The sequence below is a fragment of the Ixodes scapularis genome, unplaced genomic scaffold, assembly GCF_016920785.2.
Source record: "Ixodes scapularis isolate PalLabHiFi unplaced genomic scaffold, ASM1692078v2 PGA_scaffold3__209_contigs__length_174095766, whole genome shotgun sequence".
NCBI classification, from domain to species: Eukaryota; Metazoa; Arthropoda; class Arachnida; order Ixodida; family Ixodidae; genus Ixodes; species Ixodes scapularis.
Window position 1 is genome coordinate 29,221,228 of NW_024609868.1, and position 26,288 is coordinate 29,247,515.

The window sequence follows — 26,288 nt, forward strand, 5'->3', positions numbered from 1 at the left end:
GACCCTCCCCAAGCGGCAAACATGCTGAAACTCGACGAGAGCCGCCGCAAACGTGTCACAAGCGTCCCTCTTGGCTACGCCACACGTGATACTGCTGGGCTCGATGCGAGACGCTGCTAGACGCGAGGACGGCGATGTTGACGCAAGCTAGGCAGCGCTTGGGAGATCCACTATATTGGGGTGAGGGGGAAAGGAGCAGGTCTTGTCTTCTAAGTGGTATTGGTTCTTTGCTGATATGTGATTCACGCTTCTAAGCCATTTTCTTCGGCGCCGGCTTCGGCGACCGTGATGCGACCGCTTGGATGGCGAGCCATGATCGCTTCCTCGACCTGACCGTAACCTCCTCTCATCACCATCGAGTCGACGATTCGTTGAACGGACGGCCTCTTGTCTGCGGTGGTGATGTACTTAACGAAGGGGAAGCCGAAGCCATTGAAACCCGTGACACCGGCCAGACTGTAGGCGCCCATGTTGTCCATGAAGAGCCACTCGTCCACCGAGACGTTGAACATGAGCGTCCTTTCCTCCAAGCGGTCAGTTGGGTTGCAGGTGGCTCCCCACAGCGATGTGAGAACATTGCGGGGTCGGTCGAACGGCGGCTGCGCATAGCACGTAAGCAGACTATAGCACCAGATCGAGAAAAAAGACTCTTAAGACGGGGACACGCTGCCCGTACACACCTTACTAACACACGGTGATCTCTATAGAAGTCATGAAAGAGTATCTGCGGATACGCTTCAAGCATCTTCGAAACATATTTGCTTTTTACGTATAAATGTATGCATGGAACACACGTTTGCCGACAGGTTTTGTACGACTCTGACAGTACCGTCACACAAGAAACACTCCATAGACAGTGTCTGCAGACTGTCTTTTACACGACGTATCAGCAATGGCCGCGGTCTATAGACCTTTTCTGCTTACTCTCGCCCCCGACCGTCAACTAGGCATATCCGGTATGGGCGACGAAAAAATATTAAAACGTTTCAACCTGCAAATAGTAAAAAAATGGAGGGGAGACAAAACGAGAATGGGTGACGGTTACGCTTATCTCCTAAATGCATTTAATGGCGTGGCGGCGGCCAAACAATGTTTTCGCCCATACTAGAAGTGACGATATTTCAAGATGGCGGCGCCCTTGTGAAAAAGGTCTATAGTGTAAGTCATTGGGCGCGTTAAGTTAGTGAGCTCCAGACTCCGGACATCTGCGCTCGAGCACGCGGGTTCGGAGCGCAATCTGACCCCTATTTTTTAACGTTTCCGGTTCTTTCTTTCCGGTGCGCGCTTAAACATGGCTTCCGTCTCGTCGAAACGTGGAAAACGTGTCTGTTCGATGACGACTTCGATAAAATAAGTGCGCGGAGACAGCGACAACAGCAAGAGCTTGTGTTTGTGCAGCACACTGTGGGTGCGGCGATTAAAGGTACGCCGAACGCCTTCTGAATTCCCAAAAGCCTTAATGAATGACGGCTGAATGACCGAATTCATTAGCTCACCTGATCCTGAAATTGCGGCGAGGTACATGATGAACTTTGACAAGCATTTAAAGGATGTATGCATACCTTTCTACACCAGCACCATGTTTTTTTTGTTTTTTTTTTAAGATGATGGAACGAATGCACGAGCTGCCAAGCGATCGCCGTCGAACCGCTCATTCACACTGGAAGCGGATCCGCGTTCGCAAAGCGGTTGCGAACACGGTCGTATAAAGATCCAGTGCAATTGCACGCGCACTTGATGTCATCGAGTGCGCGTGCAAGTGTACTGGATCTTTATACAACCGCGTTCGCAACCGCTCTGTGGACGCGTATCCGCTTCCAGTGTGAATGAGCGGGAAGTATCCACGCATCCGAGCAGGCGCGACTTGCGCGCCCGAGGGAGCCCCTAAAAGCTTCGGCGCAAGCACGAACGACGCCGAAAGCTCCGAGCACTGCATGGTAGCGCAGAACGAGCAGCTCCTACCCACGACCGGCCTACCTCGGTGCCGTTCCTGGCTGCGCCGGAGCCTTTCGGCCGCGGGGTTCGGTTGGTGCTGTCGCGGTCGGCGAGGTATGGCGAGGCGAGCGCGGTGGCATCCTCAGAGCGTTCAGAAGCGAACTCGCTCGCCAGGGTTTGCACACACCCGACGCCTCTGGTCCAGAGTGGCCCGGCGACCAGTCCCGGAGCCCAAAACGTTTGGCTTTTGATGTTTCTTCCATCTCGTAGAACCCAGGGATCCTGGGTTCGAGCCCCAGCCCTGCCCGTTGCGATCTGGATGAGCATCGTACCGGCGTGCGGTCGTGTATCACTACTGCGTGGTGCACGTTAAAGACCCCAGGCTAGCGGTTGTACTGCACTGGCTAAATTGCTCATCTACAGCGTGTGACTCGTCGCAACTTTAATGGCCGACCAACTACACGCTGTATAAATATCCACACAACCCAATTATTATTTCCATCTCGTGTGAGACCACTGCGTGAAACCACCGCGAGTAACCGCGAGACTGGCTGCGAGAGCGGAAACGCCGTCATCTCACCGCAAACCGACCTGTTCGAGCACTCGCGCACCATCTCCGACGACGGAGCTGACGGAGCTCGCGGAGCGCGCTCCGCCACCGTGCACCGGAAATGAGACAATTTTGTCGTTTAGTTTAGCTCGAGTGCACTCTGACCGCTGGAGCGCGCTCGACCGCGTTAACTTAACGCGCCCGTTGCCCCGTGCATGAGGTCGGTTTTGAACCTGCTTTCACGGCTTCGAGTTTAGACGGCCACGCGCGCCCTGAACGTTCGACCCGCTCATACACGAGCCGTGCGAACAAACTTGCCTAACGACAACGCGCGTCGGCAATCTCGGTGCTCATGACACGCCACGACGGCTTTCTGTTCGTGTCTCAAATAGCGGCTAGCCCTTTAAATCGACCGCAAAAACCTGTTTCTTAGCCTATCGCGCTACGATTTTGTGCAGCGTTGCCCACAGGTGGAGCATTTTTTCTGTAACATTGGCGAAGAGCGCACTTACCTGAGGAAAAAGTAAAAAAAGAAAAAGGCTTAACTCCTATGAAAACGCAGCGAACCCACCAATCTTCAACCAATAGGGCGCCGCATTGTTCGAAGACCGGTGGCTTCGCTGCGTTTCATAGAGAGAGAGGTCACGTGTAGGTCGTCGATGCGGTCTCTGCCCTGTGCGAAGGCAGGACAGTACTTTATGAGATGCCAAAGATCTGCGCGACACTGTTGGAGACAATGGCTACACCTTGGTGGTGCGGCTGACACAGGTGGCGGCTGCCACTTACTGACTATGCGCTGTGTGTGGGCTGGATTGTTGGGGTGGCGTAAGTGCGGTCTGTCCCGCGTTCCTGTACGGCTGCTGCATGCGGCACAGCATTACCCCCGTCATGCACTGTATGTCCTGGGGTCCAGAGTATGTTTACCTTGATCATAAATTCTTGAAGCCTCTGCAGTCTTTTTTTCTAATTTGTTACGCTGGGGCGTCTTCCATGCTGGAAGAGGATAGTTCCTGTACAGCTGCGAACAAGTCTGTTAAGAGGCGATATTGGTGTGGGAGGATCGCGTCTCTGTCAGTGAAGGCTGTATACGCTGTACGTCCTCCATGCAGTGTAGCTAGCCTGTTTCCAGGTAACTGTTGTTTCTCTATATTATTCTTCATCTTTACGGGTGGGACTTGCTTTAGCAAAAAACAGCATTTCGTACTCACGTTCAAGGGATATAGCTGAATATCCAGGAACTGGTAGAGGTCTGCGAGGAGGCAGTTGTCTTTAGTTTCGTTGATGAAGACATCCACGTGCGAGCACACGACACCTGCGGTGAGGTCCAAGGCACTCCTTCAGACAGTGTTAACGAGTCAAAGGGGCCGTGCAACGATATTCGCCTAGATTGTTTTTCACTTTACACGAGCTTACTCGCACTAGCGGCACACAAGTACACTCGCACGCAACGCCACTGACCAAGAAACTTCCTGTTTTTCCGGTGTCGTTTCAAGGACAAAAGCGAACGTTTTCTTTCAATCTCTCCTTTGCAAAACTTAATGATGTAGCTGGGGAATCGAAGAATTCCCCTGTGACGATATTTGAATGCGGCTCATAGATCGGACCCCAGCATTGCGTGAGCACTCGATTTGGGCTCGCGATGATCAAATGCTCGACAAGCATTCGGGTAGAGGCCCTCATCCAATCGCTGCAATGACGACAATAGCCGAACCACAGCAATAACTTAGCGCCTGTCATGTGTTTTGTGAACCCCAGCGTGTGGCTATGATGAACATTGGTGGCATATAATTAGCTCCAGATCACATGGCCGCTGGTTTTGGCTGCAAATTGAAGAAGCGAACGCCGCTCTTCTTTTTTTTTTCATTTTTTGCGGATTTTTATTGCGTGTGGTGAAAAACGAACGCGTGCTTCGCGGGTCATCAACGTCAGGGACTCGTTCTAAGTGGTATTCGCGCAAAGTACAAAAATAGTTGCATCGCCCCTTTGCGTAGATTATTAAAATGTGGCAGTGAATGTATCACTTTACACGGATCACTGAAAACACAACAATAGACCATATACGAAATTGTACGAACGTGTGGCAACACTCTGTATGCGCTGCCATACTTGTTGCGTCCAGATTCGTCTACTGTTTCTTCACTTCGTAGCGTTGTCGGTTACAATCGAGGCTTCCTGCTCACCGTCGTCAATCGTCATCCACAGCGGCGAGCTAAGGATTAGTACTGTTTTATGCTCTTCTTGCGCACATATACGTGCTCGTCGTCCCGCCGGCCGCTGCTTTCTATCCGCAACCAACATGGCGGACGTACATTTCAGCTAGAAATTTGGCTTTGAGTGCCGGCAAAAGCGCGGGCACGGGCGCCTGGTTTTTCGGAAGCGCTTTCTCTGCGCGAGTGCTTGTGCGAGCGAAGGATTTCGCTTTCGCGCCCTGGCCTTAGCCAGCGCCGAAGCGAACTGGGGAGACGGAGCATGTACTTCGGCGTTCCACTAGACGGCGCTGTGCATTTCGCATTTGGTCTATTTGTGTGGATCATTGAAGTGTAGCAGTTAATGTAGAAGTTTACAGGGATGACTGAAAACACGACAATTCAATCGGTCACAAACAAATACCATACATTATTACGTTGTGCTTCCTGGTCAAAAGCACGATAGACCGATCTTACTATGCGTTCCACGCCTGCTTGATATCAACAGCTCTGTAGTCCACAGGAGTCAGGCGCCAGTAGACGAGACAGCTCGTGCTATCTCGCACTCTGGTCGCACAGACTCTCACAGTGGGGTCATTCCATGCCAAAGGAGACGGCAATTTTCGTGATATTTTGGATATGCTTGAAAAAAATAATATGAATAAAGACACATTTGAAAGTAAGGATGGCTAAGGTTTGAGGGCTGAATAATGTTTATTTTTGCTGACGTCATACTCCAAAGTGCAGGGAATTTGAGAAAACCTCCTGTATTTCAAAAAAATTGCTGAAAAAAAGCTATTCTTACCACATAATTTTACGTTTGCATTCAATCAAGCATAAATATATTCTATCTTACCTTGAAAGGAAAACACCTTACGCCGCCATTTTGGGTCCAGACAGGCACTCCAAACTGAAGCAAATTTTTAAGATTTCTTGATTTGTTTATACAACTTAAAATAAAAATTTGACTAAGAAACTTTTTCTACTTATTTTTATACACGTTATACTCGACTAGGTTGCATTACAACAGCAAAAAATTATTCGGACAGTTTTTAATTAAATGGTGAATATGACACTTTCTTCAAAAACTGCCCTATAGAGGGTAAAAAAAGCCATGTGGGCAATGGTGCTCGCATTTTCTGAAATAGCCGAAAGGTTAACCAACCCCCTCTGTTCAACATATAAAAAAAGTAGAAAAGTACTTTTTGATATTTTGGAGAAATTATTTTTTAAATATGAGGCAGAACAACATCGCCTCCAGGTGTCCAGCTCGTCGGCAACGCACGCCGTCGTCTGGTACGGTCGAGCGAAACACTGCACGGGGAACTTAATTTCGTTAACTATTTTTGTAAAGCTAACGCTAAGAATTTTGACATTATGACATGTCTATTTATAGTAACTAAAAAGGGGATTTTGTTTTGTTCTAAACAATATGTTTGGGTGCGCTTGCAAGTTGAATAGCAACTACTCGATTACTGTTTGGGATACTTTTTATCAAAACCGAAACAAAGCACATTTGCAATTCATTGACATTTTTTTTTTATTATGTACATGAATGTAATATATAGTCCAGAAATACTATGTACAGATGTCACGCAGATAAGATATCAATATACCAGAAAGGGCAGACGAATACTCATATTTATGGGTTTTCGATAGCAGCACAACACAGAACTGTTTTTAATATAGGGGAGACATATATTTTACAAGTGGTAAACACGCAACATGCTTTTGTTGTCTTATAACCTTCGACTGGCCGTTGGCCTGAATATCCACTCTTAATGTTCTGCTTCTTTTAATGTTTCACTCTCTGTATTTCAGTTGCGCTATGTATTTGCACCCCCATACCTTTTCGTTGAAAAGGAGGAAAATCACCGTTATCGCTCGGCATCATTGACGATCTCCAGCGTTCACTATTTCATTTTTTACACGCAAACGCAGTATGACCAAAAAGCGAAGACGCGCTGTCTGCTAACCAATTTTGATGAACCGTCTGCGTTCACAAACTCTGTTAGTAGACGACGGCTTTGTCTTCAGTCACCTGAGCACATGTAAAGTGGAATTAAAGCCTTCAAATTAGCGTGCCAAAAGAATATTATTACGTGGTGGCTAAAATAACACCCACGTCCATCGTGCAGGAAGAGTTTTCCATGCGAATTTAAGACATCGCAGCAGACGGTTGACACCCGTGACGTTCCAGACGTGCGCAGTGTTCTAGCCTATCACATGAACTGAAAGCTAATGAAACACTAATATTCTAAATGTGATATAGTATTTCGTGACTATATTTTATATTTATCTACATAACAAACAAAAACGTCGGTGAGCTGCAAATATGCTTCGTTTCGGCTTTGATAAAAAGTATCCCAAACAATATTTCGAGTTGTTGCTATTCAACTTGCAAGCGCACCCGGATATAAAGTTTAGAGAAAAAAAATATGCACTCTCTAGTCACTTTAAATAGACATGTCATAATGTTGAGATCCTCAGCTTTAGCTATACAAATATAATTAACGAAAGTAAGTACCCCGTGCAGTGTTTCACTCAACCGTAGCAGACGACGGCGTGCGTTCCCGACGAGGTGGACGCCTGGAGGTGATGCCGTTCTGCCTCATATTTAAAAAATAATTTCTCCAAAATAACAAAAAGTACTTTTCCAATTGTTTGATATGTTGAACAGATGGGGTCGGTTAAACTTTTGGGTATTTCAGAAAATGCGAGCACCGTTGCCCACATGGCTTTCTTTACCCTCTATAGGGCAGTTTTTGAAGAAAGTGTCATATTCACCATTTAATTAAAAACTGTCCGAATAATTTTTTACTGTTGTAAGGCAACCTAGTCGAGTATAAGGTTGATGAAAATAAGTGGAAAAGGTTCCTAGTCAAATTTTAATTTCAAGTTGACTAAAAAAAAATCAAGAAATCTTAAAAATTTGCTTCGGTTTGGAGTGCCTGTCTGGACCCAAAATGGCGGCGTAAGGTGTTTTCCTTTCAAGGTAAGATAGAATATATTTATGCTTGATTGCATGCAAACGTAAAATTATGTGGTAAGAATAGCTTTTTTTCAGCAATTTTTTGAAATACAGGAGGTTTTCTCAAATTCCCTGCACTTTGGAGTATGACATCAGCAAAAATAAACATTATTCAGCCTTCAAACCTTAGCCATCCTTACTTTCAAATGTGTCTTTATTCATATTATTTTTTTCAAGCATATCCAAAATATGACGCTAATTGCCGTCTCCTTTGGCATGGAATGACCCAGTGGTCTTTGTCGCGTGTAAAGAAAGACTACAGTTCCCACGACGCATGGCGGTAGCGGTGGCATATACGAAACATGGTGGTGAGATCGGTTTATTGAGTCATATTTTAGAAGAGCGTGGCGGAGTGGGTAGTCTAAGCAGCCGCTGTTTCCGCAAAGTATCATAGCGAAACGCCATTCCAGAACATCATTCCAGGCTTGTTAATAGACCCTTTACCGAATTCAGCGCCATCTGTCGAGCCGAGCGTGAAGCGTCCAGCAGCCGCCATTAGCTCGGCACACGACCGCATTGCGCGCGCGTACAGGTGCCTGCCTGCGTCCGTTCCAGCATTTTTCGCTTCTGGTTCTCATACCCGTTCTAACCCACCGTGTCAATTGTTCTGACTCAACGTGGAAATCGAGGCACGATGGAACTTCACTACCATGCCAGTTTATTGCTTTGCACCGCTATGCAATCAGAGAGGCGTCTGCGACGCGAACGGCTGCAAGGCAAGCCACGTTGTTCAAAACCTTTCCGCATTCGTTGCGATTGCGTATTCTTTCCTTAAACTCTTCGTAATGTTCATTCCTCTTGTTACATATGTCGTCTTTTGCCTTCCCAAAAGATCCTGATGCGAAGAAAAAGCGGATTATCGCCATAAAACGCGACGAAGGGGAGTTGTTCACGGAGACAAAATTTACTAAAGCGTGCTCGAAGCAGTTCACCGCTGACAGCTATTTGCCGAACGTGGGCGGTGATCGGCGCTTTTTGAAACAAGCGGCGGTCCCAAGTGCGTTCGCGTTAGCAAAAGTGAACCCCGCGCCCAGGAGGAAGCAGCGAAACCGCAATAATGCGTCATGCAAAAAGGGTCAGACCCCGTCGGGAGCAACACGTCTGGGCCTGCAAGGCAAGGGTCGGCGTCCGCTGCTGGTCCCACTGTCGTCACGACGCAGAGATCGCAAAATGACTTTTAAAGAGTAAATTGCATTACAAATTACTTTCCTGAAAGCTGAAAAAATGTAATTAATATACATTCCAGATTACCGCAGACAAAAAGGGAATGACATTACATTAAAATTGCTTTCCAAAAGTAAGGCTAACGTTATGCCGTGAAACCTGTCCTGCCTGGAGTTCGTAAGCCGTGGCCTTCCAGCGATTTCTACCCGTAAGCTTTTCTCCTTCACGTTTCCAGCCCGCCTTTGTGCGTCTGTTTAGTTCTTCCTACGAGGCTTTGCACTCCGCGTGGCCGTCGTTTATTAATACGAAAGCGTTAACTGTTCCATGGAGCGAGCCGACGTCATCAGTTTGAAGCGCGAAAACGGCACCTGAAATCCTTTCTCCAAGTGAAGCCATCTCCCAGCTATGAAACCACGCGAAAAGCCTAGGCAATGGCACCTAGTTTCCCCAGTCCCAAAGGAGCGGAGTAGAACTGATGGATTTTCAGCTTCGGTCCCATTGGCTGGCGCGCGTCGACGAGGCTCCCCTTGCCCGCTGCGCGTCAGTTTCAATGGCCGCTTACCCCATGGCGCTGCGTGTCCGTCAGCGCGCCGTTAACACGGAGCGTCCAAGGCAGGGGGGGGGGGAGGAGGGAAAGGGAACGCGGCGCAAAGCGGAGGCTGCCATATTAAAACCGCTTACGTTGCCAGCATAGGTTTTGCAGCGGAGAAGTTGCTGCCATATACGGCGGACTGAGTTTTACTTTCTTTTTCGTTTTGGAACGAGAATGTATTGTTGTGTTACATAAGTCCTCCTGCATACAGACAACGAAGTTGAATTATATTTGTCTTGTTTACTTGGTTTGAAACCTTAGAAACGAGTTTTTGACGACTTATTGCTTTCATCATTTTGGAGTACGCAAGGCAGTTATCTCGCTGTTCTGGTTTCGGTTACGAAAGCAAGGCAAAACGCTCGTAGTTCCTGCCCTCAATACACGTTGGACACCTTCCACACTTTGACACCGGATAACTGTATGAACAAGAATTTACATTTACTTCAGAGGTAACTTTCGCCGCTTCCTCACCGTCGAGCAGCCGGATCAGCTGGCGGCAAGCCGCGGATGAAAGGCTTGAGCATCAACAGCCTAGAGCCACTACAACAGCCCAAGTGCACTCAGTGCCGATGCGGGCGACGCGGGCTTCTGTCAACCCAGCGGCGGACCCAAGAGGGGGGGGGGGGGCGATGGGGACGCCCCCCGCTTCCCCCCCCCCCCCCTCCTGCCCCCTTCTCGAAGGGCGATTTTACATAGGTGGATCCCCCGAAGTAACACCAACTACCGGCCTGCCAGGTGGTAGGAGGCTCGGTACTCAAGGACGAGGGTTCGAAATAGGGTAGGCCGCACCCTAGCATGCAACCTCTACTCTGAACTTGGAGAACCACTCCGTCGCTTCAACCGAGACTGAAGTCCGCGGCGGCGGTATCAAAGCACGGCTTAGAACCAAAAGTCCGCGCAGCGGCGCACATCTAGGGGCCGTCGGTACACTGTGGTTCTGCGGCGGTTAAAACAAAAGGCGCAACCCGGGTCCTGTCTATCTTGCTTTAGATTTTCCCTCCCCCCCCCCCCCCCCCCCCCCCAAAGAAAGAAAAAAAAAACGGAGTTCTGGATCCGCCTTTGGGTCAACCGGTAGCCCAGCACAATCCGTGAAAGTTCCAGCTCTTCGCCATGGCACGGTGTTGCAGAAAGCAGGGTAGAATACAACTACACGGACCACCGAATCAAATGCACTGTTATCGTAAATATTGGCTTGTGATTGCGCCTTTGTAGATAATCTTATTCGTTTTGCTGGAGAGACGCAACCGACGGGCGTAACAAAATCGTTTGTGTATTCCACATACCTCGCAAAAGCACTTACCCAGTCACCTTGCGAAAAGCTTGAAACACGGAGTCCGCGCCGCCCTGACTTACCAGTCTTTTACCTGCTTTAGAGCAGTTTGTACCTGCTAGTAGGCATGTCTACTGAAACTGCAACTTGAAACTAGGGGCAATGCCAGAGAGAAAAGAGACAAAGTTGGGAAAGCATGCTCGCTCTCTCCAATTTCTGAACTCTCAAGTGATTGTACCATAATAAATTCCCCGTCACCTTTCCAAAATAAAGAAAAAACGCTATGTTCACTACGTAAAAAATGATCTCAGTTCATGCATCCGCAGGCAGGAGGAAACGTTGCCTTAATTTATTCACACCACATGACGAGCGCAACAAACTCACACGAGATTTACAAGAAAATATCGGTGCTGACTTAAGTTTCCTTAAAATTCTGTATGACCGGTCGTTTGCAGGAACGAATCATCTACTCAGGCGGTGTGCGTCGCTGTGCAAACGCCAACAGCACGAAGCATAAAAACGGCAGGTCTAGGACAACAATCCGGAGTCCATTGTTCAATTAAAACGACTAATTTTGTTGAAAACGCCCGCAGCTTTTTACTCACGGTATGCGTCGAGAATCTTCCACATTTTGAAACGGAACGAAGGAAGATTTACTTTTAAAAGCGCTCACTGCGTCCTCCCGGACCAGCGGGACCGGATCAGCTGACGACGACGGGACTGAAACCGCTGAATTTCAACCCCACAATAACCAATTTGCGCTTCGTGTTAGTATGGGCTTCGACCTCCAAGCACCGCACCACACACCACGAACGTTTCAACTTTTTGCCGCCCATCGCCGTGTTGCACCGGTTGCACCAAACCTATCTCTATGCACCAAACAGAACGAGATCGCCGAAGTCAACGGAGCGCTGTCGTGAACCTTGGCTTGTGGCTGCGCACTCGTGGACCCTGTGACTCCCTTCGCTTTCAAAGCACACACGACGATTACGAATGATACTTTCCGTCTTCCGGGACCATCAAGGGGCACTTCTCCGGTCACGTCTTCGCTACATGTGCTCGAAAACCGCGTCAAACGTGGTCGAACCGAAGCTGCCGAAGCAATACCGGCGCCATGTTGAACGTGCGTTGTTGCTAGATTCTCTCCGACCAAACAAAAACAACGAAAGCAAACCGGCTCTAGCTTCCAGCGTACATCGGCGTTGCGCCGTGGCCAGATTTTCTCCGTCAGCTCTACCTTAAAGATGACCTACAGATGCAGCAACACTGGCATCAAGTTTTAACATGGCGGCCCCCACGGAGCGCCGTAAATTCTGAGGAGGGTGCATTGGAAGCGGCGGCACCTTCCCCCCCCCCCCTGGTCCAAGGTCGGCGCGCCCCGGAGAGCGCGTGCGCTGACCGGCGACGAAAAGTGCGCAGCAGGCGAAACAAGGGAGTGGACGAGCGGCTTGCTTGCTTTCGCATTCACAACTCATAAGAAGTTCTCAAGTGTACCTGGAGCCTTTTTTCTCTGATGTCTCTTTCACAACATTTCACCATGCAAATTCTTTTTTCTTTAATGCTTGTAAACGAACTTTCTAATTTGGAACAAAAGTAGTTTCAAAAGTGACCCCTAATGTTTGTCGAAATTACTGCCTGAAAGTCATTAATTAAATTACTAAATTACCAGCCTTGAGAAGTAATTCATTACATTACTCATTACCAAAAAAAGTAATTTAATTACTGTAATTTCATTACGGTAATGTCATTACTGCCATCTCTGTCGCGACGGAAGCTACGATGTGTGGTGCTGAAACGGTGGTCACCGAGCCGGGCGTTGGAATACGACCACGCCTCACCCAGCGAGACCGGCCGCATCGATGACGACGTAGCGTGTGATTGTGCGTGTTCGCACAAAGTGTCGGTGCTGTGACACTACAACTTGCAGCGCTAGCGGAACGCTCTTCAGCACCCGAGATATATTTTAAATGTGTGACTGAGGAACTGAAGCCGGAAAATTCTCCTTTGTACAAAGCGCAACGAGAGCTTGAAATAGCTGTAGAAAAGTACGAGCAATTTGAACAACAGCAAAGGAGACATTTTCTGTCAAGTGTTTTAAAGACAGCCCTGATGGAATTAATTTTTAGACTGGCCTTTAGACTGGACTGGCGTAAAAGCCTCGTAGTTATACGAGGCTTTTACGAGTCCTTATCGCTTCTTTGATCCCGGCGAAAATTGTGAAAATGTTAATGTGTGGCAAGGAGCTCCACCAAAGGTTGAAGCAATATAGGGAGGCCACAACTGTTGCCTGCCAAGGAACAGCTGCGCGTTGTCCTCTAAGGCGCGCCTGGGTTTCTTTAAAAGAGATCCTGACTTCAGGTCTAGAATTTACATCGAAACAGTCTAAATTGTGCACCACATAAAGAAGCTTCATGTACTAACAGATAAGGCAGTTCAACCTCTGGATGTCTAGAGAAGCAGTTGACGATGCCATGCCGGGTGTGTTTAAGAAGCGCTATACCACTACCAGAACGATTATCGATGCATCATAGATCAGACGCGAATTTCCCAGTTCCCTTGTCCTTTAGTCATCCACATACTCACCCTACAAATCAGCAAATACTTGCAAAGCTTTGATTGCCATCTCACTAAATGGAACGCTAATTTTTTTGTCAAAGCTGTTCACTCGATCAATATCTGTCAATGCCTGGTTCAGAGAAGTGGATTTCTGAAGCTCAAGTCTGAGCAGAGACAGTGCGGACAAAGGCTTAAAACTAGAGGACTTCTTTGGCAAGATATGAGTTTCCTTGAATATCCCTTGTTCCTACGCAGACAATGTTTTATTCGAGAAGAAGTAAGGGAAACGGAGGAAGTTGCAAGTCTCCGAATTCATGTTGAGTGACGTATCCGGCGTATTAAAGCCTTTCATATCTTTAACAGGCTAATACCACTGTTATGTCACCCCTCATGAATAACAATTGGGCACTTTGCGTGTTTCTTACTAATTTCCAAAGTTCATTTGTAGCGTGCAGAGAATATTACTGTACACAAAATGTTATCTGCTCTGCAATATTTCTCTCTTCGTCCTTTTGTCTGCTGTGGCATGGTGCATGTGTGAATCAAGGAGTCTAGCAATATATGTTGAATCTGTTCAGTCTGTATTGAAAGCTTCCACAGTGTGAAAAGACGCAAGAACTGTATGATCCCTTCACTGCGCCACTTTATTAAACTGACATGTGAATAGTGCTGGATGTTACCCACAATGCAGCAGACTTTTGTTCTAAATATGGCAGAAGAATGCCGAAGTAAAACCTGTCCAGGATATCTTTATAGACTTTCCATTAATTTTTATCAAATGTAATCCACTTAAGAACAAGAAAATGAGGGGAGTGCATAACTAAGTCAGAAGAAGTCAGCCCAGGGAGGACCAATTGTCCGAGGACTTGATAGTAGTACTCATGTTCGAAGGGCAGACTTAACGTCCCACTGTCGTTCTTCACGAGGTACGAGCCGTCTGCAGTCGGGGGTGTAGCCGTATCTTTCACTGAGTAGGGGCACTTGACTTTTAGGATGCCATGGGACTTGACCTCTTCAGGGTCCCAGACAAGTCGGTCAGCTGAAGTACCAAGCCATGGGCAGGCTGGATCAACGACGAGGCCACACTGAAAGGTCCGTGCGTCGTGTCTGGCAGTCCGAAGGGTCGTTACATAGCTCCGTGCAGCCACACGCTAATTTTTATCACCATATCTGAAGAAAACAAAACAGAAAAAGGGGAGTTGGTGTAGCGTAACCAATTTTGGCGCACATTACGGCTGACTCACACGGTGGACATCAGTAAACACAACGCCAGAGTTTTAGAATGGCGTTTCCCCACAAAAACACCACTGCCTCCAAGATTTAGTCGCACCTCTGCCTCTCCTGAACCGCAGAGCCCGAAAATGTGGGGTTAGCCGCAGTAGCGACGGCGTTATTTCATCAGAATTGGTATGGCGTTTTCAAAATTGCTGAAATGAAGAGTGACAGCCGAAACTTAGTATATTGCCCTCAATCGTTAAAGATATCTTTGTGCAGTGAGGCTTTCCAGACCCTTTTCTGTCCATTCTTTACGTGTGACAGCCAGACCCAAGTTCGAAGCAATGAGGCGGTGGCTGTTATAGAACCACATTAAGCCGTATCAACTGAACAACTGTTTGTTAAAAGTACACACTGAAAGTATCATTACTATAAAGACAATTTCGAGCAGAAGACCCGTTAGCGGCGTCCTTCCTTTAGGAAGACCCAACACAAAGAGACCCGAGCCACACCCCGGCGACCCAGAGATTACACGTTTCTCTCTCTCCTTGTCATATGGGATACCACGCCGACCACTCGGGCTAATCACTCAGAAAAACTCCCCGTGCCTGAGTCGAGTTTAGAAACTCCGACGCTCCCTCGCCCCGGCTTAAGTTATTTCTGGTGTTGTTGTTGTTGTTGTTGTTGAAAACATCTTTATTGCACAAAGGCAGGAGAGAGGGAAGGGGGTTAGGGGTAAAAAGAGATAGAGAAGAAGTAGGAGTTAGCTGTGTGACCCTATTCCAGGACTCCACTTGCTTGTGCCGCCTTGGCCCGCCGGATTAGCGGCTGTTGCTTAACCGGGTCATCGCTTGCGAGCGCCGCATACCACTCCTCTTCGCTTGCTTCACATTGTGAAGTTTCTTCATTCTTCTCGCAGGCCCACACCATGTGGTATGTGTCTGCCTTTTGCCATCCGCACCACGGGCACGCTGCCGACGCGTATCTGTCCGGGTACCAGGTGTGTAGCTTGTCTGGGGTGAGAAATGTATCCGTCTGTAGCCGTCGAAGGATATGTTCCCCTTTCTTGCTCAAGGACTTATGCGGTGCTGGAAATTTCTTACGTGCAAGTCGGATGTCCAGTAGACATTTGGAGAACGACCACCGCTCCTCCGTGCCTGGGGCAAGAATAGAGTCCCGGCTCGGAAGAGAATCTCGGGCTGTGGCGTGAGCCACCTCATTTCCTGGATGCCCCATATGGCCTGGAGACCAGATGACCTGAGCCGCCTGCGGGGGGTGTCTTCTCAGTAGCCCGGCCGCCACCTCCCCCACGGAACCCGCGGTGAAGTTGCGAACGGCGCCTTGAGAGTCCGATATTATATTTGCTTTTGGGTTGCAAGTGATAGCCAGTGCGATGGCCACCTCTTCGGCTTCCGTAGCACAAGACACTCTGAAGGAGGCTTTCGTGACGATCTTCCTCCCGTCTGAAATAGCCACGGCTGCCGTGGCCACCCCACTAACAGGCCCCGCGGCGTCAACGTAGAGGGTGCCTGGTCGGCTATCCCAGGTCCGAGCGAGGGCCTCGGACCTTGCCATACGCCTTTCCGCGTCCCGTGACGCGTTCATGTTCCTTGGAACTCTGCTTGTTCGAACACCGGCTCGAATATGGTCATCCAGCTTGATCTGTTGTTGTAAAAAGGCGGCGTTCGGGTTCGCCAACTCCAGCTTGTCGAGCAGCCAGCGACCGCTGTCCGTTCCTCCGAGTCTTCTGATTTGCGCTCCAATCTGGGCGTTGGCCAGCTCCTCGAAGGTGTTGTGAACTCCCAACTGAAGTAGCCTTTTAGTGGCTGCATATTCCGGCAGTCCCAGGGCATTCTTGTGTGCTTTGCGAAGCAGTACGTCGAGCTTCTCTACCTCCTTCTTGGTGAGGTTTAAATGTGGGGGTCCATACATCACCCTCGACACTACAAACGCGTGCACGAGCTGCATGGCCTCCCTTTCTTTAAGTCCGTGTTGTTGGTTGCGAATTCTTCGCAACACGCCGTTGATCTGTACCGTCGCCTTTGTGAGCTTGTCAAGCGTGCTCTTGTTCCTTCCCTGTGGGATAAGCTGTCCCAGGATTCGCACCTCCTGCGGCTTGGGAACCTCTTGTCCGTCCATCTTGACATTAATGTGAGTTATGAGTCCTTCCCGTGGGTTCCTCAAGACCAGCAACTCCGATTTCTCCGGCGTGCACTGAAGCCCTCGGCTCCGCGCGTACTCTGCCGTAATATCGGCCGCTGCCTGCAGCCTCTCCTCCACTTGACCGTCGCTCCCGGACTTGCACCAGATCGTAATATCATCGGCATATATCGCGTGCTCCACCTTTGGGACATTCTTCAGCTTGTCTGGCAAATTTATCATTGCCAAGTTGAAAAGTAGGGGGGAGAGCACCGCCCCTTGCGGCGTGCCTCGTGACCCCAGTGTTAGGGGGTCCGATCTATAATCCCCCAGTGAGAGAACCACTTGACGTTTCGAAAGAAAACTTCGTATGTAGTTATACGTTCTTTCCCCGCAGTTAATTTGACTAAGTCCTTCTAGTATACTACCATGTGTAACATTATCGAATGCCCCTTTGAGATCAAGCGCTAAAATGCACCTTGTTTGCGCCCGCGCCGGGCTCTCGAGTAAGTTCTTATAAAGCCACAACAACACATCTTGCGTCGACATGTGCGGGCGGAATCCAAACTGTGTATGAGCCAGTAACGAATTGTCCTCAATGTGCTTGGTTAGTCTCGCATTGATTATCCGTTCAAACACCTTTCCCAGGGATGATGTTAAAGAAATTGGTCTGAGGTTCCCCAGACTTTAGTCTTTTCGTGGTTTTGGAATAAATCGTACCTCAGCTTTCTTCCAGCTCTCCGGGGTGGTACCCGTCCTCCAATATTCCTCGTTGAAGTGGCGCACAAGCTCCCGCAACGATCCTTCATCCAGATTTATAACTGCCTCGCTGTGATCATGTCCGGCCCAGGCGCCGAATTCTTCTTCATCGCCGCCAGTGCAGCCTCGAGTTCCTCCAGCGTTATTGGCCTATCGAGCACCTTGTTCGGTTTTCCCTTGTAGTCTGGTTGGTCAACCGGGGGGTCCCGGCACAGGTATTTCCTAGCCAGACGCTCCATAATTTCGTCGCCTTCAGCCCCCTCCTTATGCATTAGGGAAGTGATCTTGTTCTGTGCCACCGTTCTTGTACCCTCCGGATCCACCAGGGCCCGAAGAAGTTTCCAGGTTTGTGCGAGACCTAAGCTGCCTTGCATCCCGTCACACAGAGAGTACCAGTTTTGCCTTGAAAGTCGCAATGCATAATCCTCCGCCTCCTCATTCAGTTCCGCAATCTTCTTTTGCAGCTTTCTGTTGCCTCTCTGTCTTTTCCACCTCTTCGTTAATGAACTTCGCGCCTCCCACAGGTGCAGCAGATGTGAGTCCACTTGCGGGTTTTTCTCAATTGTGTCCACCACCGTTGTATACCGCTCGAGGCTTTGGACTAATTCCGCTGTCCATTCCTCGATCTTTTCAATGGTCGCACCGCTTCGCCCTATTTACTCGCGCCACTTGTCCCACTGTACAATCCTTGCCTTACCGATCTTCTTTCTGCCAAAGTCCCCGGACTCCCAGCTCGTACACAGAATGTAATGGTCACTTCCGAGATTTTCCCCGGTGTTCACCCATCTTGGATTCCGGATGCCTCTCACCATCGTCAGGTCGGGGCACGTGTCCCGGCACCTGCTCGTCCCGATCCGTGTTGGCGTCTCCGGGTCCGTAAGCAGAGAGAGTAGCTCCTGGTCAAGCACCTCCGCGATTCTTCTGCCTTTGGCGGTAAGGTGGCGGTACCCCCACGCCGGATGCGCTGCGTTGAAATCACCTGTTATGACGAGCGGTTCCCTTCCTGCTTTGCAAGCGAAACTCGTGAGCAGTTGCTTGAGGTCCGATCGAGTGTCTCTAGGGTTACTATACACACACAGCACATGGAGTCTGTTGTTCGTTCTTCCCGAGGGGATTAAGGTCACATACACATGCGGAAGGCCCGTTATCAACGGTTCTTGTACCTCCACCGGATATTTTTTATGGACTAACACTGCCACATACTGGTCCGCATAGTGAGTATCGTAGCCCTTAATTGTGACATTCGTACACTTTCCAAGTTCTTGAAGAGTGATAACCGCAGGGGGTTCAGCCGCTTGCGCCGCCAACAGGCTGAGGCCATCCCTTTTCCGGCCGATTCCCCTGCAGTTCCACTGCCACACACTCAGTTTCGGTTGAATCCGCATGTTGAGTCCGTGTCGAGAAGCCCGGTTCAGAGGGGGTTGGTGTACTCCCTCTTGGCCGTCTTCGCTTAAGTTCCTGGCTGTTTCTCATCTCCAGTCTCTCAAGCCTCTTGTTAGACTTGCTCTCCAGAGTCTGCATTCCCGTCAGGAACATCTGCATCTGCTGTTGCATCTGCTGAATTGTCTCCTTCAGCTGCGCGACTTCCGTGCGGACTTCCCGGATTAGTTTGAAGTACACGTCTCCCAGTGTGGTTTGCGGCGGCGGAATCGCCTGCTGTTTAGGAGTATCCGTTTTCCCCGCTTTCTTGCGAAGTCGAGTGTTCTCCTCCATCAGCGCTTGAACTTGCTTTTCTAGCTTCTGCTCCGCTTGCGACTTCGGTAGGGAAGGCCATTTGATTGTGTTGGCCAGATCCCTACCCTCTGTTGACGCTTGCGTCCTTCCATTCTTCATATTTGCCGCGCCTCTTTCCTGGAGGTAGTTCCTCGATCTGCTTCTCCTTCTGTTTGGCGTCACTTGTTTACGCGTCTGACTCCGTGACTTCGATCTGCTCTTCATCGACACGTCCGATATTGTAGAGCTCCACGCCACCTGTCGCTGTCGTCTTCTCCGGCTCCAGCTCCTACTTTTCCTGATTTTTGCCGCCATCTTGGGCAAATCGGGTCGGTAGAACTTCTGCTTGCATTCTTTAGCATACGTATGATGGGGGCCCCCGCATAGTGCGCAGAATGGTACACTATTTGTGGTGTACGAGCCAGTAGACCGAGGTGGCGCGTGAAACTCTATCTGCAACACCCTCCCCGCAGATGAGCTCACCCAACGCTCAGCTCATCTCAAGTGGGTATAGACGCTGAACAGGGCGCCTGACCTCTCAGCCGTTACACAATTTTATCTTACAGGATCGTACATTTCGGCCCCGACCTGGGAAACACTCCAGAATCCTGCCGGTTCTCCAAAATAGTCGAGGAACGTGCTCGTCATGCACAATCTTCGACATCACCGACATTAAGACCGCTGCAAAATTGAGGCCTACGAGTATGAGCACTTCTTAGGTTATACAGATATTCTTTAGACTACCTGTTCCAAAACATGTTCATTATTTGACGGCGGTGCGACCATATCCCAACCAACTCCGTTCCAGTGGATGTCACGTCGCCTCTTTTATGATGAGGTAATGTGATCACAACCGTTAGTACAGTTGTGACCTGATCGACATCAAGCGCAGCTTTGCCGATATTTTTTTCATGCAACTCTTAACCTAACCCACCATGAAGCTCTTTCAACGATAAACCTCCAAGTGATCCGGTGGTTGACGCAGCTAATCTTTCAATTCGGAACTACATAACATTAAGTAAATTTGCTTTAGTTCTTTAGCAGCTCGTTTAAAAGTCAGTGCATTGTCTGAACACATTATTCGCGGAAACCCACGCATTGACACAAGGAGTCTGAAAGCCATGAGAAAGGCGTTGATAGACACATCCAGGACAAGTTCTAAATGTATCGCTCGCGTAACAGCGCATGTCAATAAAAGAATATATGTCTTGACACTGTTTGTTCCGGATCTCACGAACATCGGTCCAGCATAATCCCCGCCACAGACCTCGAAAGGCTGTGCCTTTTTTACGCGGTTTTCAGGCAGAGGTGCCATGGGGGCTGTCATAAGCTTGAGCTTGAGTCGAAGACACATCTTACAACGTCTGGCCACTCGTTTTACACTCTGTCGCCCTCTCACAACCCTGTAGTGCACTCACACCACCATGCAGAATTCGAACATCCGTGTGCTCAACGAGGAGCTCCATGAAACAGTTGTCTCCCGGAAGTAGCACCAGAAACTTGGTGTCGTCGGGTGCCGAGGCATTCTGCAGTCGAGTCTCAATACGGATGACACCGTCTTCATTCAAGAACGGGTGCAAGTCCCAGATATGCAAGCTCAACTCCAGGCAGCGACCGGCGACGAAACTTGCTTTTTTCTTTGCTGTAGCTCTCTTCCTGAATGTGTTTCGTCCAGTATCTCTCTGCCTCCTCCAATTTATTGGCGGACTAAAAGCCGCTGACTCTTGGGCCCTTGCCTTGTAGGTTTTTAATGAATCGCACGATCCACGCAGTAACCCTCATTGCCTTGAGCCATTTGCTGCAGTCTGTAAGCACGAGGAGAGGCCCTTGTACGGTTGTTTTGCTGTGCAGCACTGTGCTTTTGCCTCTTAGCTCTGCGTCAGCATCCGGAACACCGTCGTTCGTCTCTCTTCTTTGAGGCATGAAATCTTGATTACGTGACAACCACTGCGGGCCCTGCCACCACACCTTGGAAAGGGTCAGGTTGGAGGTGGGTACTCCTCGGGTGAGCATGTCCGTGGGGTTGACCTTCCCTGAACAGTGTCGTCACCAAAAGGGGTCGGTGTTGCTCTCGATGTCCACGACTCTGTTGCACACAAATGGCTTCCCTTTGCTTGCCAATGCCTGAATCCAATTGACGGTGATGGTGGAATCTGTCCAAAGGTAGCAATCCTGGTAGGGCAAATCCAACGTCTCAGTCAAGAAAGCCATCAACCTTGATCCGATAAGAGCGCCGAGGAGCTCCAGACGTGGCGGGGTCATTTTCTTCAAAGGTGCAACACGTGCCTTTGACATCACAGGTCTTATGAAGGTGTTTCTGTTAGTGTCCTTGACTCGCATGCAGTCCACCGCTCCGTACGCCCGAGTGCTTGCGTCCATGAAAACATGGAGTTGTCTGGACTTAACTGCTCCCTCTGCCCTCAAGAAGCATCTATCGACTGAGAGAGCCAAGTTCAGCAAGTTCGCCGCACCATGCAAGCCATTCCTCACGTAACTCATTCGACAATCAGGTGTTCCAATCGATTCCTCTCTCCCAAATTTGCTGAAACAAAATTTTCGCTCGGATGCTGTATGGAGAGAGCAGTCCTAAAGGGTCAAAAAGTCTCGACGTGGTCTGAAGAACGAACCTCTTTGTATCCATTCTTCCTTTGACGAAGTCTGACGGGGACTATAAATTCATTTGCAGATTGTCTTGTTCGGTATCCCAAAGAATTTCAATGACCTATTTCAGGCCTGACGATTCAGCACGCGTAGACGTCTCGTCCGCAGTCTTTTCAGTGTGACACGATTTTTTGTTAGCTTGTCGACCACTTTTAAAGCCTCATTCCCGCCTTGACAAGCATTTCCGTGGAGTCATCGCAGAGTTTCTGCGCCTCGTCGTATGATGAGACACCCACAATCAGGTCGTCAACATAAAAACACTTTTCAAGGTGCATCGCCATTGGCTTGGCCTCTCTCTCGACTGAACGCAGGTGATGCTGCTGTGTCGTTTTCAAGAAAAAAGATGGTCTGCAAGTGACCCAAAACGAGCTCTTGTCTTGAAACACGAAAGGATAAAACACTTGTCATTTGTGTCAACCTGCTCTGTGCTCATGTTCGAACTCTTGTCATTCGAAACTCTTGAATGGGAGGCAATTCTTCTCCAGGAACGAAAGGGCTGTCAAACAACAAAAAACGAAGAGCATCCCTGTCCTCACGTCTCACGCTGATTTGAAGAAACGCCTTCTGAATTTCAGGTGCTAATACTATCCTGTGGAAACGGAAGTCCACCAGGATCTTCAGTAGGTCGTTGTTTAGATTAGGTACTCTCTCCAGATGGTCGTTTAGCGAGCGTTCTCCGGAAGTGTGCGAAGACGCATCGAAAACAACTCGCAGCTTTGTAGTAGCTGAAGCTTCTCGGATAACAGCTCTGTGCGGCATGTAGCATAGATTTTCCTCGTCGTTGGTTTCTTCCCTCACTTTCTCTGCGTGTCCGTCGTTCAGGTATTTCTCCATAGCAGAGTTGTAGTTCAGAAGAAGTTCTTCGTCTCGAGCCAAGCAATGGCAGAGCACTTGCAGTCTCTACTCTGCCAGCTTTCGGTTATTGCCGAGATCTTTCATGTTCTGATACTTCCAGGGAAGGGCAACTTCGTGTCTTCCATCTGTCATGGTGATTGTCTCCTCAAACACTTGTAGTACAGACTCGTCGTGAGCAGAGCTGGTCGTTGAGTCCTTGATGCCAAGGTTTTCAAGTCCCAGAACTGTCGCAGGGTCGAACTTACTACATCGTCGCCCGTTGCACCGGCTCTGAGCATGCACACGTTGCTGGTTGTTTGGTTTGTAAAATAACTATGTCCCATTGTTGTTTTTACCGCTGATAGACACCTGTTGTTTTTATCCCAGCATACTTCAGGATCTAACAGCTTTCCAAGCTGATCTGCTCCAACTAGAAGGCTGATTCCGCACGCTCTCTCTCTCTGAACGCCTGGGAAGATTAGCTCATCAGCAAGATAATTGTTTTCTTTCGCGATTTTCTTCACGAAGTCATTGTCCATCGGTACCCGATCGATTTCTTTGCATATGGCCGGTACTTCAATCGCCTCGATCCTGTGCTTCTAATTGTCATAATGACTTTGAAGTTCGATTTTGACCAATCTTCGCTCTTGCCTTTCGCTGTCCCGGACACTTCAGAACGCGTTAACGCTGAGATTTACTTTACCAGTCACCTTCAGCTTCAGCTTTCTGGACACATCTTTTCTGATGAAGGTTCTTTAACCGCCTTTATCAATGACGCCTCTAATGTAACAGCATTCATGTTTTGTCATGAGCCAGCCCCGGAACGTCTGTAGAGGTACATCGTCGTTAACATCAGAACCTCCGTTTGTTTTTAAAACTGTGTGAATACTCGTGCTATTCACTTCGTTTCTTCCGACCTCAGGTGTCTATTTTGCATACCGTGAGTTCCACATAAGGTAACTTGCGAAAACTGCCTTTGCAGTTTTTGCAAGTTACTTTACGACGGCAAGTTCTTGCGCGGTGACCTCGTGTCATGCATTTAAAAACCTGCCATCCTTAGACAAGCGTGTCATCTTTTCACTGGGGCCCTCTTGATGTCTGCAATCTTCGGTTTTGTGCCCACAAGAACTACAGAAAGAGCAGTATCAGAGGTAAGCTTGCCGTGGAGGGCCATGGAGGTTGGGAAGACCTTTCCTTTTGAAGCTGACCGTCGTTTTTTATTTCTCTGAGCAAACGCATCATGTCCGCTAGGCTCTCTGCTTTCAACTTCGACCGACAGGAACTCCAAAATCTTTTTCAGCGTCCCCTTTGATGTCTCAGCGTCCACTGGGCCATTGTAGCTTTGGTGTCGATGGTAAGCTACGATTATGTCATTAGGCATCGCCTTCAAGAGAACCTCACACATCATCGACGAGTAGGGCGCCGAATTTACACCCATTAATGTCAACCCCTGAATGTGAGTCTGAACATGATAATCTAGCTTTCGCAATCGAACGGCATCGTACGGGGACCTCACCTGGTGTATCGTTCTAAGCCTGTTCAGGTGCTCCTTTTCGATCTAAATTTTATCTCCAAACCTCTTCTGTAGAATCTCTATCATCTCGACGTAACCTTCCTCGGTTGCTACAAGTCCAGAGAGAGCAGAGGCGGCCGTTCCGGTAAGTTGAGATGCCAAGTAGTGAAATTTCTTAACATTCAACAAGCTGCGATTATCGTGAACCATCGCTCTGAGCTGACACCAAGATTCCTGCCACTTGCTGAGATTGCCGTTGAAGATGATCATTTGCAGCATAGGCAATCTTGTACCGCTTCCGGTGGCTCTCTCTCGGTGCAGCGAGTCTTCTGTGCGCGTCGTCGGGCCGTTCTTCATTCGGTCGATCCTAAGTTCCAGCTACGCCAGTGAGGCGATCACAGTGTGCTCGTACACCATCACGGCGTCGCACTCAACAATGAGTTCCTCGGCAGGCACCACAGGCTCCAATCCTTCATTTGTCTTCATGATCTCGGTGTTGCTCAGTTTCAGACTTCGGTAAAGCACGCTTAGAGCTTCAACGCCTGTTTGAGGGGATGTCAAAGACGCTCTTACCTCGTTGACCAAACCAGTGTTCTGGGACCTCCTCGCTGCTCGTCGTACTTTAAGGCGTTCCATGGACTTCTTAATCCAATGGCCTCGTAAACACAACTCTCTTTACCTTTCCAGGTTTCGGCAGTGGTGGCTTACCATACAGGACTCTTGTACCGCTGATGAGTGCTACATTCTAGACTGCGAGCATCATAAGCGGATAGTGTTAAGGCCTGCAAACAAATCGGCAGTGGTGAAGTTGCAGCGGCGATCAACAAATAAAAAAAAAAACAGTTCCAATCAGTTCATCAATGAATAAAATGTGAGAGCACAAGTGAGGCCGGTGGACGTTACACATTTTAAAAATGAATCCAATGAGATATCCGTGTTTATGTTGTCCTTTTTAAAACCGCAAACTCGGGTTCTTTCAAAAGTGCCATCTAATGACATTCAGTGCAATGCTTCATCGACAGATTGTTTTATCGAAACAAGCTCCCGTTCGTTTATTCGGCAAAAAATCGTGATGTTTCGTCGACACCATTTTTTTTTTGCGATATAGCTCTGCATACTGACTCCTTCATTGAGGCTGATCCGGTCGGGTTGGACAGGAGTTACATTGTTATGTGCTCAGTGCCCTCAGTGCCGCCAGACTTGATTTTGTTGTCCGCACCTTCGCCCCCAGGTTTACAATGGGCAGCCCCTTAGGCTATAAACAATGGTGATAGGCACGTCTGCTAAGGCCCGCGTATTTTTTGGCTGTGTCATAGACAAAAAGTCCCAAAACCAGTTTTTTGACACTAAAAAAAAAAAAAAAAAAGGAGGGGCAGCACATCGGTTCACACAGCCGCGGTCGAGGGCGGCGACATCCATTTCCCATTGTGCCAAGGATGTTAGTCTGTTAACATCGGGAGCTGTGCCACACAAGCTTTCTTTACCATGTACATGCAAACATTTGCGATTTCAGTATGGACTTCAATAATGAAGATAGCTCCAGGTAACCTTCCACGAGCACATCCCCCGAAAATGTTGACAAAATTAGAAAACAAGTGCACGAGGACCATTTGAACATGCTGTTCAGGAGATTGCTTGACATCGTCGACGTGTCAAAGGAACAGTGTAGGCAATCATCACGCCTAATTTAAACATGCACTTCATTGCTGCAAAGTTTGTGGAATATATACATTAGCATTTTGTAGCGAAGAAGACAAGCCAAGGCACCACAAAAAAGGACGACGGCCAACTTTTGTATTTGCCCTCTGTCCGTGCTGGTAACAACAAGCCAGTTCAATTCGTTCTTCTTTTCCTGCCTTGCTGGCTTGACACGCTTCAATATGCAGATATTCTTATGTATCGTAGCATATTTGCATATGACATTTTCTTATATGATTTAACACCTCAGTTTCGTTTATGTACTTGCCTCGAGACTTCTCCCCGGTGCTGGCAGGTCCCCTGATGAAACCGAAGAAACTGAGGACAAGGAAAAAAATGTAGGCCGTGATGGCGTGGCAGTCGCACCTCCTGTCGTAACACCGACTGGAATGTCCGGGCTCACATACGTCAAGAAATTATGTGGAACGAGTGGTTTTTGACACTACAGAAGGCTACCTTCACACGTCTCACC

At 48.7% G+C, this 26,288-nt stretch overlaps 1 protein-coding gene across 1 annotated transcript in view; it reads right to left on the minus strand.

Annotated features, from left to right (window-relative positions):
* Positions 1-242: 242 nt before the first annotated feature.
* LOC115317863 (ornithine decarboxylase-like) overlaps positions 243-26,288 on the minus strand; it is a 69,970-nt gene continuing 43,924 nt past the window's right edge. The window contains exons 8-9 of the mRNA XM_040205729.3: positions 3,694-3,797; positions 243-599 (exon numbers count right to left, since the gene is read on the minus strand). Of these exons, the coding sequence (XP_040061663.3) occupies positions 243-599; positions 3,694-3,797 (461 nt within the window). The remainder of the gene's footprint in view (positions 600-3,693; positions 3,798-26,288) is intronic.